This window comes from Podarcis bocagei (assembly GCF_964188305.1).
Source record: "Podarcis bocagei genome assembly, chromosome: 8".
Classification (NCBI taxonomy): domain Eukaryota; kingdom Metazoa; phylum Chordata; class Lepidosauria; order Squamata; family Lacertidae; genus Podarcis; species Podarcis bocagei.
The window spans coordinates 1,683,325-1,696,760 of record NC_138133.1 but is presented as its reverse complement, the minus strand read 5'-3'; the positions used below and the strand labels follow the sequence as shown (position 1 = coordinate 1,696,760).

At 43.7% G+C, this 13,436-nt stretch overlaps 1 protein-coding gene across 5 annotated transcripts in view; it reads left to right on the top strand.

The window, feature by feature from the left end:
• SEMA5A (semaphorin 5A) overlaps positions 1 to 13,436 on the top strand; it is a 148,341-nt gene that overhangs the window by 86,854 nt on the left and 48,051 nt on the right. For all 5 annotated transcript variants that reach the window (XM_081205962.1, XM_081205963.1, XM_081205966.1 and 2 more), the window contains exons 8-10: positions 796 to 1,081; positions 3,452 to 3,587; positions 7,055 to 7,259. In XM_081205962.1, coding sequence (XP_081062088.1) covers positions 796 to 1,081; positions 3,452 to 3,587; positions 7,055 to 7,259 — 627 coding nt within the window. The remainder of the gene's footprint in view (positions 1 to 795; positions 1,082 to 3,451; positions 3,588 to 7,054; positions 7,260 to 13,436) is intronic.

Genomic DNA, 13,436 nt, shown 5'->3' with positions numbered 1-13,436 from the left:
TCCACAGCTCAGTCACAGAGGGCTTGTTTTGTGAGCAGAAGGTCATGGGTTCAGTCTCCTGCACCATCAGCTATAAAGATCCTTGGCACATGGACTCCTTCTCAGTCTTTGGACTGCATCATTAAATTCATTACTATTATTTTAATGCACATGGCAATTTACAGAGCTGAGTGAGCAAAAGCAAAAAAGACAGGCTTTGATCCCCAAGGAACTGGAAATGGAGGAATACAACATGGTGAGAGAGACAAAGATGGCAAGGGACGAACGTGTACAAATGCGTCAGCTGTGCTTCAGCTTGATTACGATTGGGGATGAGGACTAAGAGGTTCAGCGGAAGACCTTTCCAAAGGAAGGACCTGAAGAGTGAATGGATGGAACCAGTTAAAAGAGCAGGTGTCTGTAAGGCAGCTGAGCGTGGAGGAGTAAGCACCACCCTGCTGGAATATTCTCAAGTCATGCCCTAGGCTTCTTTAGGAGGAAGGGCACGATATAACAACAACAACAATAGCAATAACAATAATTTATTTATACCCTGCCCATCTGGCTGGGCTTCCCCAACCACTCTGGGCGGCTTCCAACTAAATATTAAAATACAATGATGCATTGAACATTAAAAGCTTCCCTAAACAGGGATAAAATAATAAATAAAGCATCAACAATTTAAATGTACAGATAGGTACTGTCACAATCACAAGTAGATGTGGCTTTTAAACAGCAACAGCAGTCCAGTGTAACATTTGTTTCTCCTTTTGAAAATAGTTGTTTTCTGATATTTTGTCTATCGATGCATTTCAGAACCAAATTTTGTGTCTTCTTATGACATTGGGAACTTCGTCTATTTCTTCTTCCGAGAGAATGCAGTGGAGTATGACTGTGGCAAAATAGTCTTTTCCCGAGCTGCTCGAGTTTGCAAGAATGACATTGGAGGCAGGTTCCTGCTGGAGGACACCTGGACCACCTTCATGAAAGCTCGCTTGAACTGCTCCCGCCCTGGAGAAATCCCATTTTACTACAATGAATTACAGAGTACGTTCTTCCTGCCAGAACTGGACTTAATCTACGGGATCTTTACCACTAATATGTATGTAGTTTATGAAATATTTTTATTTCTAGAATATTCAGAATGAATTAGAGAAAAGAGTTGTGCTGCCTGCTCCTCCTGGGAAATAGAGTTGATACTGGGGAAAAACTGAGACAAGGGCTCTTGGAGGAACGGAATAGGAAGTGTTGACGGAAATACATCCGTCCATTGCTTATAGAAGTGCAGATACCTGAGGGCAGGCAAACTTCTCAAACCAGAAAACTTTTGTTGATGGAGTTTTTAGTTTAACACAACTAAATGGAAACTTCCTTCCTTAAGCAGAGATTGGATGGCCACCTGTCATGTATGATCTAGTTGAGATCCCCTCATTGCAGGGTTGGACTAGATGACCGCAGGGGTCCCTTCCAACTCTGCAATTCTATGATTCTATGATTCCATATGTCTAAGGGAGCAGTTATTTATTAATTGAAATATTTGTCTCCTGTGCTTTCTGCTTCATCAAGAATCTTCAGTGCTACTAACAAGTCCATTAAAAACAATCATGAGATCCTTTTTTAAAAACAAAAGAAGCATAAAAACAAGCAGGCAAGGAAGCACCTATAGTCACCACAGCGCAGCATCAAGATCATGTAATAATAATAATTTATTATTTGTACCCCGCCCATCTGGCTGGGTTTCCCCAGCCACTCTGGGCGGCTTCCATAGAAACCAAAAAAACACTAAAATATCATACATTAAAAACTTCCCTGAACAGGGCTGCCTTAAGATGTCTTCTGAATGTCAGGTAGTTGTTTATCGTTTTGTGGGAGAGCAGTTGATAATAGGCCAAAGGCCCTAAAGAGCAATACTGTTCAGATGTCATCAAGGAGGAGCCATGAGGGCCTCTCAAGGCAGGGTGCAAAGTTCCAGAGCCTGCAAAGGAGAAGACCTCGTCCTCTGTTCCCACCAGCTGAGCTTCACCTGCTGAGAATGCAGCACAGGACCTTTTCTGTAATAACAGGACCGTCCTCCAAGATCTGAGTGTCCAGGCAAGGTCATGCAGGAGAAGGCAGTCCTTTAAAGAAGTTTGGTCCTAAGTTGGGGGTTGGGGGGAGGGGCTTTAAAGGCAATGAACAACATGTTGAATTGAATTGGAAGCCAATGCAATTTATATAAATCAACTTCTTTCTGGTAGTTGTGGTAGCCCCAGTGTTGGTAGTGGAATACTTTTTTTAGGGAGTAGGATTGCTCTAACAGTTTCACTTAAACAGAATGTTTTGTGTAAAAGTCTACCAACTCCTGTCTACATCTTTTCTTAGAAAGAAATATAATGCTGGTGTTTTACCCCATGAATTATTTAGTTGAAGTACTTCCGTATCTGCTTCCACTCAGCACTGAAGATCTTTTATCTTGCTTCAGCTAAACTTTTTATCAATATTCTTAAAACTTCCAATTCAATCTGCTGTTCTGCTGAGCTAGTTTTCCTTGTGCTTTTCTGACAGCACCAGCTTGTAATTTGCTCCTGTATCTGAGCCACTCAACTGAAAGCGCTCCTGCTTAGGAGCTCTGCATTGTGCCATTTCTTTCCCTGGAGGGCAGAACCTTTGGGTAATTAGCCGACCCAGGGCAATGATGATCTTAAACAAATGTTTAATGTGTTTTAAGATACACACAGGCTAGTCAGTCAAGAAGCATAGAGATGCTGCTCTGCAGTGACGCGGAACTAAATGGAAGATAATAATAATAATAATAATAATAATAATAATAATAATAATAATAATAATAATAATAATAATAATAATAATACCAGCTTTATTGTCATTGTACAACCTGTGTAAAATGAAATTAAACAAGCCTCCCACCCAAAAAAAAACACTCAATCTCTTATCGAACAACTCACCACCTAGACAGTTTTTTATTAGTTTCAGAGTGGCAGATTTCATTATTTCAATTTATGTTAGTGGGTGATAGTTGTTTAAAAAAATCCTGGATAAGTAGAGAGAGCTTTCAGCCCTCCTTAGATCCAGAATTTTGACGTGTTTGGACAAACAAATGAAGTAAGATGTTGCACCTGCAAGCATGCCTTTTCTCCCTGCCAACCCCTAAATTGACAATGAGCAAACCACATCATTCTTGCCTCTTTCTTTCACAGATGAATTACATGTGGCTATTAGCACAGGGGTGGCCTGTGGCCCTTCAGATATTGTTGGACTCCAACTCACATCAGCACCTGCCAACCAGCTGTTGATCAGGAGCTGTAGTCCAGCAGCACACGGAGGACCTTGGGTTTCCCACCTCTTTGTTAACATGCTAGCAGTGCCCTTTTATAGCTATGAAGGGAAAGAGTTGCATTTCAGAGGGTTGCTGGAAGTACTTCATCTTTTGTTTGTGTGTGGTGTTGCTTGTGTGTGTGTCTTCTTCTTTTTTAAGGAACAGCATAGCAGTTTCAGCCGTTTGTGTATTCAACATGACTGCAATAACTCAGGTCTTCAGTGGGCCATTTAAGTTCCAAGAGAACTCCCGCTCTGCATGGCTGCCTTACCCCAACCCTAACCCCAACTTTCAGGTACTTGGAGGGAAATGGGTGGGGGCAGGGGGGAGGTACTGAATCATATGAATTGTCTTTAAATTGCTGTTGCATTTTAAAAAGTAGCTGAGATGATGGGCGGATTGTTGTGTCTCAGCCCAGCATACTTCCAGTTTCCTTGTCATGATGGGATGATTAGGAACAAGCTCTATCTAAACTGCTATAGGAATGCGCCTGTGAGGCTTCAAAGTGTGCCCAACTTCACTTTGAGCCAATGGGCAGAAATCTTCCTAAGCAGCCACTTGGTAATGGGTGACATTAATCTAGACCAGGGAATAAAGCAGACCCTCACAGGCAATGTGGCTGTGGACTGAATAAAACATGAGCAGATCGAGCCATCATTCCCACTAATGTGACTTGAGAGTGTGTGTTAGTGTACAGTGATAAATGGATGAATATTCTGCGAGGCTCTAAGCAAATGGCCTTCCAAGCAGCATCCTCTGAGGTCTTGTAATTACCTTCCATGCCTCTACATTGGTAGGGGTTGAATGAATGATATGTTATCACCTGATACAAACAAGCTCCAGAATGTCCCATCCTCAGAGATCACTGAGGGCATTTCTGCACTAAGAAGGAAGCACGCCCAAAGCAGCACATCGCACATGGCAGGTGACCACCCCGAGGGTTGGTGATTTTGCCATGTTTCAACTTGGGCATTATGGAGCGTGTGATCAGGGGAGCAAGATTAGAGCAGCAAAAACTACTGGTTTGCATCACTTCAGTTTATTCATTAGTTATATTAATTACCCTTAATACCCTGCAAGTACATCTTTTCATTAAATTGGAAATGTGCATCCAGTTTTAACTCTGAACTATAGTGTACTCCAGAGATAAAAAATAAGGGGGAATAAATTCATAAAAAAAGATATTTAAAATGGGATTAGTTGTTTTGCAAGAGTGGAGATATCCCTGTACTCATTATGACTACAGGGAAATATTTCTGTCCAACTGCAATTGTGATCTCTGTCCTTACCATGCATTGATGTACACCTCTAATGATAACATGCTGCTAAAAAACAGCTTCATTTGGGTATTTTGAGTGACATGTGTCACACATTGACATCTGTGTGGGTGCATACAAATGGCCCTAAAAAGAGGAGCCACTGTTCTCCATCAGTGTACTTGCCATATTCTTGTTTCTCATATCTATCCTGAGTTGAGGTCAGGAACCAAATCCATTAATTTTCAATAGAATCTGTTTGAAAAGTTGCAATGTTGTGTAGTTCTCTTTAGAGCTAAGCTTTGAAGCCAATGAAACAATATAGGTATATTTAAGAGCCTCAAAACAGTCCTCAGGAAGAAAACATGTTTAAATAAAAAAATCAATCCAAAGTAACAGAAAATCAGAGAAACAATTATAGTTAATGGGTTGGGAAGGGGTGAACATGCTCACAACTGAAGAAAAAAGCTCTGTCTCACCAAAAGCACTATTTTTGACCCCAAAGGTTTAAATGGGTCAAGTTGTGGCATAGCTCTATCAGCAGTGCTTTTTTCTAGAAAAACTTCACTCACCATGAAGTTGCTACACTAAGTGCCACACTTTTTAACAACTAAAAAGAGGTGCCAGGACTGTGTACACTTGAGTACCTCCTGAAAAAAGCACTGCCTCGCACAGGGTCAGCAGACTTTTTCAGCAGGGGGCCGGTCCACTGTCCCTCAGACCTTGTGGGGGGGGGGGTTGTACTATATTGTGGGGAAAATATGAACGAATTCCAATGCCTCTCAAATAACCCAGAGATGCATTTTAAATAAAAGTACACATTGTACTCATGTAAAAACACGCTGATTCCTGGACCGTCTGTGGGCCAGATTGAGAAGGCAATTGGGCCGGATCTGGCCCACGGGCCCTAGGTTGCCTACCGGTGGCCCTTTCAGGATCTGCTTCTTATATACACTGGGCGTCTGGTTGGGAAGTCTTGGATTGGTAAAACAGTGGCCAACGTTGGTAAGACCTGGGGTTAGAATTGCCATCAAAAGTCACCTAAAATCTTGAGGTAATCTTGGAAATTCCTGTTTTGGAGAAGCCTCTAAGGAAGGTTAAGAGCAACAGAATGAGGCTTGATGAGACCAGTAGTACAACTCTTTCTCTGCAAGTGTCTCCCAGCCCCCACTCAGGAATGCAAGAAAAACTTTGAAAGGACATGGTACTCTTGGAATGTCCTTAGAAAAATATCATTGAATCTGAGTAGGCAGTGTGCAAACACAGAATGCCCATTTTTATTATGGAGGCTTTAGCAAGTTCTCCCCAACTTCATCTCTGTGGAGACAAAATTATTCTGTCCAAACACAAGTGAAGTCACAAGTGGATACAGAACTGGATAATTTCTCCCCTTCAGATGTCTAACAAGACACCCAGTCCTCATTTAAAGAACAAAATGATTGAGCATTAAAAGCCAAAGAGAACTTAAAGACTTTATTTTATGAAACAGTTGTCTTGTTTCAAACTGTGGGTTGGCTGCTGCCTTATGACATCATGAACCCCAACCCTCCTCAGAACAACGCAACTTGATTTTGTTCTTTAAAGTAGGTTGTTGGGGTTTTTTTTAAAAAAAGAAAAGATTGCTTAAATGTAACCACATGCAGCATTTTATTCTTAAAAAATAACTTTAAACTAACTCACCAGTAACAGTTTTGAAAAATAAAAAAGGAAGATGGCCTATCTGAGCCATCAGAGTCATCAGTGACTAATTGGCTGTTAAGTACAAGTGCCAGAGGCAACATGAAGGCAGGGAAACCTTGAGGTTGCTCAACAGGAGGGGGGGGGGGACAATTATTTCTTCTTGTTATCCTCCTCCATGCCTCTTGTGTGGAAAGGAAGGAGGCAACTTTCTACAGGCAGGAGAAAGGTGGTGTGGAAACATGTAGACAAATCTACCCTCAACCTGAGCATGATTTTAGACCCTTTGGAATTTGAGGATATGTAGGTCATCCTCTTCCTAATCAGCCTGAGAGAACAGCAAGACGGTCTGCCTCCGGCCAGCGCTCTTTGGTCTGGCAAGATGGAGCTTGGCAAGGAATTTCCTGTTCCACCCTGGCTTTTGTCTCAGGCGAGGCCCCATGGCAGAGAAGAGGCCCTTGAGGAGTTGCTGCTGCAGCTGCAGGAGGAGGCGGCATCTGTCAAAACCCTGCATTCTCTTCCCATATATTTGGGATACGTGTATATGGCCACCAAAAAAACCTCCTCCTGCCTTTTTTCTTCCATTGCCCTTAATTGTATTATTTGCTATATTTATTTTGTCATATATTTGCAGAGGAAGTATGAATGACTTGCCAATGTGGAAAAACATTTTTCTTTGAAGTACATTGTGTAGCTCAATAACAGTCATTACTGCACAAATTTATGTAAGAACTAGCTTGGGGATTCTCTTATCTAGGGATATGAAGGGTTTGTCTTCATTCGCTAAATCTTTTATTATGACAATAGTAGAAAACCTGTGCCTTTTCAGTGTGGCACCATGGACCAGGGCGCATATCTGAATCTGACAGAGAGGAATCTCCAAGATGCCCAGAAATTTATTTTGATGCACGAAGTGATCCAGCCCATCTCACCCTTTCCTTACTTCATGGAAGACAACAGCCGTTTTTCCCACGTGGTGGTGGATGTGGTCCAAGGCAAGGACATGCTTTTTCACATCATCTATTTGGCCACAGGTAAATGCTTTGTTAACAGCACTGGGAAATCCCCTGCTTCAGATATTTTTTGTGGGGGGGGGGGGAGAGGTGGTGGAGGTGTTTGATGGGAGGGACTGCTCATTAACCAGTCTGACTCTGCTTGTTAATCTTCTTGGCCCCAGTGTACCTTTTCTGATCTGTTGTGGAATACATGTTAATGGAGCTTCTATTACCATGGTTTTAAATAACCCCCAAGCTTTTTGGAGAAACTTCACTCCCTTGTTTTTGCCTTTCAATGTCCTTTTTACCAAGTTCCTCTTTTCAAATCACTTGTGACCATGTTTGACCTTCCCAGCAAATACCCACTTTCATACATGTTGCATTTGATAGCGCATAGTCACTGTTCCCTGTTGGTACAACAACGCTTAAATCTCACACCAGGTTCCAGACACCACTTAAGTCCAGGATTGTGTGCTCCACCCTGACACACGTGCACCTACTTGGCCAGTTCCTTCACCAAAAGTTCTGGGTACATTCATTTAGGGTATCTTACAAATAAAAAATTCTCTGTGTTGTGACTAGAACACATATGTACCCAGCCTATATTGGAGTAATCGAAGTCTTCCATTACTGCAGTCTCCTTGATTTCATTATCCATCTCAAAATCCCCATAGGAATTTCATGGCATTGCTTGTGACAGGTAGATGTGGATCACATATTATTTCAAATTTTACATGTTTATCTGTGTGCTGCAGCTTTTATATTTTTACAATTTTGAAGTGCTTCATTCAAAGCAACCACGTGGTACCTTATCTTATCTTACTTATTTATTTCCCATTTAAATTCTTCTTCATAGGATATACAACCCCCCTCCTTCAACATAGCTTATGAAATGATAAAAACACAACAATTTAAAACCAGCTGTTCAAAATGCACACTAAATGACTCATAAAATAACATTCATAAAGATGATGAGTACATAACTGTAGATGCATCACACTTTGTGTGCATACATAAAACAGGGCTTTAAAAATACAATGTCATATATAATTTACAGCTTAGTAGTTTTAAACCAGATTTTACCCTGCAGAGTTATTCACTTTCAGACAGTGTAATGTTGCAGATATTTACCCTCCTACCTGGCAGCACTAATGGAGTCAGGACTTATAGTGGAGAGCCTTGAATCTGCATATTGCATGTATTCCTCGAAACATTAAATAGTATGGGAAGCAAAGGAAGCAAGTGAAACAGGGCCAAGGGATGCAGTATGAACCAGGAAAAAGCTAAGAGACAGAAATTACTCAGATGCAACTCATGATCTTTTGTATGTCTTTTGAGTTCTGAAGATTTTAAAAACACTAATACAGTGGTACTTCTGGTTACGTACTTGATTTGTTCCAGAGGTCCGTTCTTAACCTGAAGCACCACTTTAGCTAACGGGGCCTCCTGCTGCTGCCGTGCCGCCGGAGCACGATTTCTGTTCTCACCCTGAAGCAAAGTTCTTAACCCGAGGTACTATTTCTGGGTTAGCGGTGTCTGTAACCTGAAGCATATGTAACCCGAGGTACCACTGTAGTGTACAGAAATTCTCCCTCCATTCATTTTTATTTATAACTAACAGTGAGCTGCACAACAAGTGTTTAGTTGGGAAAGTGTGTCTGTAGCAGAAGTCTTTTCAGCAGCAAGGTTGTAATTATGTGGATTTCTTTCAACTTGGCTGCTGTTAATTGCAGACAGAGCTCAAGAATGTTCATCCATTGTATCATATAGGAATGTTCCCTGACCCTCGTATACGGGTATGTTTTTTGTTTAGGAGAACCACCGTGTCCTTGCCCATAGTAACTGGAGACACAGTGGTGTGTCGTTTACACTCTGGATAGCAATAATTCTTTACAACAGGGGTGTCCAGCTCCCAAGAGACTGTGATCAGTGATCTACCCATAGGATTGGCCAAAGTTGTTGAGCTTTTTTTTGGGAGGGAGGAAGACCCAAAGTTGTTGAGCTAAAACTGCCTCTGTAGCCGACACCTTACCCTCCAGTTGTTGTTGGACTGTGGCTCCCATTATCAGCCCCAGCCAGCATGGCTAACAGCCGGGGGGGGGGGGGCTGGGAGTTGCAGCAAAAAAAGAGAAATTAACCCTGAAGAGGTAAGCTTGGAAGGTGTTAGTGCCAGACTTACCGTATTTTCGCCCTATAGGACGTACCTAGATTTGGGGGGGGGGATAAAGGGGAAAAATTATTTCCCGCCCCCCAGGCGCTGGGCTGGGGCAGGGGAAGCCCGAGCTTCCCCCTCCCCCAGCCCCCAGAACGGGACCCAGAGCCATGCCGAAGCTGCATGCAGCTTTGGCATCGCTCTGGGAGCTTGCGGGGCTGGGGGAGGGGGAAGCCCTCCGCCAGCCCCCAAACCAGGTCGGGAGACAGCGGGATGGCGTGCTGCGCCTCTCCCGCTGTCCCCCGAGTTTGCGGGGCTGGCGACTGGGAGGAGCAGGCTTCTCCCCCCCGCCAGCCTTCTAACCAAGTCGGGGGACAGCGGGGTGGCGGCGTTCCGCCTCCCTGCTGTCCCCCGAGCTTGTGGGGCTGGCGGTCGGGCTCTCCTGAAGCCTGGAGAGCAAGAGGGGTCGGTTGGCTTCAGCGAAAGCCTGCATTCGCCCCATAGGACGCACACACATTTTCCCTTCATTTTTGGAGGGGAAAAAGTGCGTCCTATAGGGCGAAAAATACAGTAGGTAAAATGAGACAGGTTCCCATTGTTCACCTCTGCAGCCACAAATACATATACAGTGGTACCTCGGGTTACAGATGCTGCAAACACTTCAGGTTACAGACTCCGCTAACCTGGAAGTAGTACCTTGGGTTAAGAATTTTGCGTTAGGATGAGAACAGAAATCACGCAGCAGCAGCAGCGGGAGGCCCCATTAGCTGAAGTGGTGCTTCAGGTTAAGAACAGTTTCAGGTTAAGAACGGACCTCCGGAACAAATTAAGTACGTAACCAGAGGTACCACTGTACTTGTTTGCCATGCTATATAAATCTGTGCCTTGGCCCATTAGCAATTTATCACGCAGTCCAGCAGAATAAATCTCTCTGTGCTTGGACTGTGCATACTTACCGTAAGTTCATGTGCAAGTCTGGATATGTGGCTCAGGGATGTTTCTAGTCTGTGTGTGGTCTCAGGGCAGGAACCAGAAGTGAACCTTTGAGCTGACAAAAATCTTGAAAGAGCCACTACTAGCGGTTTCTCTATTTCTATCTGTCTTGCCTTGTTCCTCACTTGCTCTCTCCCTCTCCTTCCAAGTGCTCAAATACAGTCTCGTAGGATTTTTTAAAATAAGAAAATTAAGTATCACATTTTCTTGTAGAGATTTATCCTGTAGTCTCCAGTTTTCCATAAAGGTGCATAGTAATTACTTTTGAAGCATCAGTATATATACTTGCATCAGCTCTTTGTGGAGTTGCACCCTCTTTCTTTCTGCATCAGTATACATGGCATGGCTACAAAGCAGCACTTTGTGCTCATAACCTCTGGTCCAGTGTTTCTCACCCGAGACCTCGTGGGCCACTGAGCAAATCACATTTGAAAATGAAGGAAGTATTAAAAGCAGTTTTAAACATGCCATAGCTGGACAGTGCGTGAGTACTGTTCAGAAACTCCATAGGAAGCTAAAGTCACTATGGCGTCCGTCCATGTCTATGTGTTTGGGTCACTTGAACATTATCCCTGCCCCATGGAAGCCCCATGGGACAGTGGCTCTCATGTGGTTTGGGGAATGGGCAAAGGGCCCTGTATCTGTGGTTGGCAGCAGAAGACGAACAGGCTGCACCTTGCCTTGCCGAAGCCCATTATTTGCAGGGAGAAGGTTTCTTTTGGAGGAATACCTCAGTGTCACAGAGGTCATCATCCCCTTGCCCATACCCCAGTGTGGGGTCCTCCAGATATTGTTGGACCATAGCTCACGTCTTCCCTGGGCATTGACCATGCTGGCTGGGGAAGATGTGGAAACTGGAGTCCAATATAATGTCTCGAATGTATCACATTGGCTCCCTCTGCCTTAGAATCATAGAATCATAGAATCATAGAATCATAGAGTTGGAAGAGACCACAAGGGCCATCGAGTCCAACCCCCTGCCAAGCAGGAAACACCATCAGAGCACTCCTGACATATGGTTGTCAAGCCTCTGCTTAAAGACCTCCAAAGAAGGAGACTCCACCACACTCCTTGGCAGCAAATTCCACTGTCAAACAGCTCTTACTGTCAGGAAGTTCTTCCTAATGTTTAGGTGGAATCTGCTTTCTTGTAGTTTGGATCCATTGCTCCGTGTCCGCTTCTCTGGAGCAGCAGAAAACAACCTTTCTCCCTCCTCTATGTGTCATCCTTTTATATATTTGAACATGGCTATCATATCACCCCTTAACCTCCCCTTCTCCAGGCTAAACATGCCCAGCTCCCTTAGCCGTTCCTCATAAGGCATCGTTTCCAGGCCTTTGACCATTTTGGTTGCCCTCCTCTGGACACGTTCCAGTTTGTCAGTGTCCTTCTTGAATTGTGGTGCCCAGAACTGGACACAGTACTCCAGGTGTGGTCTGACCAGAGCAGAATACAGTGGCACTATTACTTCCCTTGATCTAGATGCTATACTCCTATTGATGCAGCCCAGAATTGCATTGGCTTTTTTAGCTGCCACGTCACACTGTTGGCTCATGTCAAGTTTGTGGTCAACCAAGACTCCTAGATCCTTTTCACATGTACTGCTCTCAAGCCAGGTGTCACCCATCTTGTATTTGTGCCTCTCATTTTTTTTGCCCAAGTGCAATACTTTACATTTCTCCCTGTTAAAATTCATCTTGTTTGTTTTTGCCCAGTTCTCTAATCTGTCAAGGTCGTTTTGAAGTGTGATCCTGTCCTCTGGGGTGTTAGCCACCCCTCCCAGTTTGGTGTCATCTGCAAATTTGATCAGGATGCCCTTGAGTCCATCCTCCAAGTCGTTGATAAAGATGTTGAATAAGACCGGGCCCAAGACAGAACCCTGTGGCACCCCACTAGTCACTCTTCTCCAGGATGAAGAGGAACCATTGATGAGCACCCTTTGGGTTCGGTCAGTCAGCCAGTTACAAATCCACTGAGTGGTAGCATAGTCAAGACCGCATTTTACCAGCTTCTTTACAAGAATATCATGGGGCACCTTGTCAAATGCCTTGCTGAAATCTAGGTAGGCTACATCCACTGCGTTCCCTTCATCTACCAGGCTTGTAATTCTGTCAAAAAACGAGATCAGGTTAGTCTGACATGACTTATTTTTCAGAAATCCATGCTGACTATTGGTGATCACCGCATTCCTTTCTAGGTGCTCACAGACTGTTTGCTTAATGATCTGCTCCAGAATCTTCCCTGCTATTGATGTCAGACTGACTGGGCGGTAATTATTTGGGTCCTCTCTTTTCCCCTTTTTGAAAATAGGGACAACATTTGCCCTCCTCCAGTCTGCCGGGACTTCGCCTGTTCTCCAGGAATTCTCAAAGATGACTGCCAGTGGTTCTGAGATCACATCTGCCAGTTCTTTTAATACTCTTGGATGCAGTTCATCTGGCCCTGGAGACTTGAATACATCTAGACTAGCCAAATATTCTTGTACTATCTCCTTAGTTATTCTGGGCTGTGTTTGCTTTGCTGAATCATTTACTCCAAATTCTTCAGGTCGGGCATTGTTTTCTTTATCGGAGAAGACTGAGGCAAAGAAGGCATTGTGGAGTTCAGCCCTTTCTGTGTCCCCTGTTTGCATTTCACCATCTTCTCCTCTGAGTGACCCCACTGTTTCTTTGCTCTTCCTTTTGCTACGAACATACCCATAGAAGCTTTTACTATCTCCCTCTTAACAAACTCCCAGCCATCATGAACTCCCTTTCCTTTTAGTATTGCTGTCCATGGGATCTCACCCAGCACTTCCCTAAGTTTTATGAAGTCGGGTTTCTTAAAGTCAAGAAATTGAGTCCTAGTATGCTTGGCTGCTCCTTTCCGCTGTATAGTAAACTTCAGAAGAGCATGATCACTCGCGCCTAATGATCCTTCCACATCTACCCCACTAACCAGGTCATCAACATTGGTTAGGACCAGATCTAAAATGGCTGTTCCTCTTGTTGCTTCTCCCACTTTCTGGACAATGAAGTTGTCTGCAAGGCCAGTGAGGAATCTGTTTGACCTTATGCTCTTGGCTGAGTTTG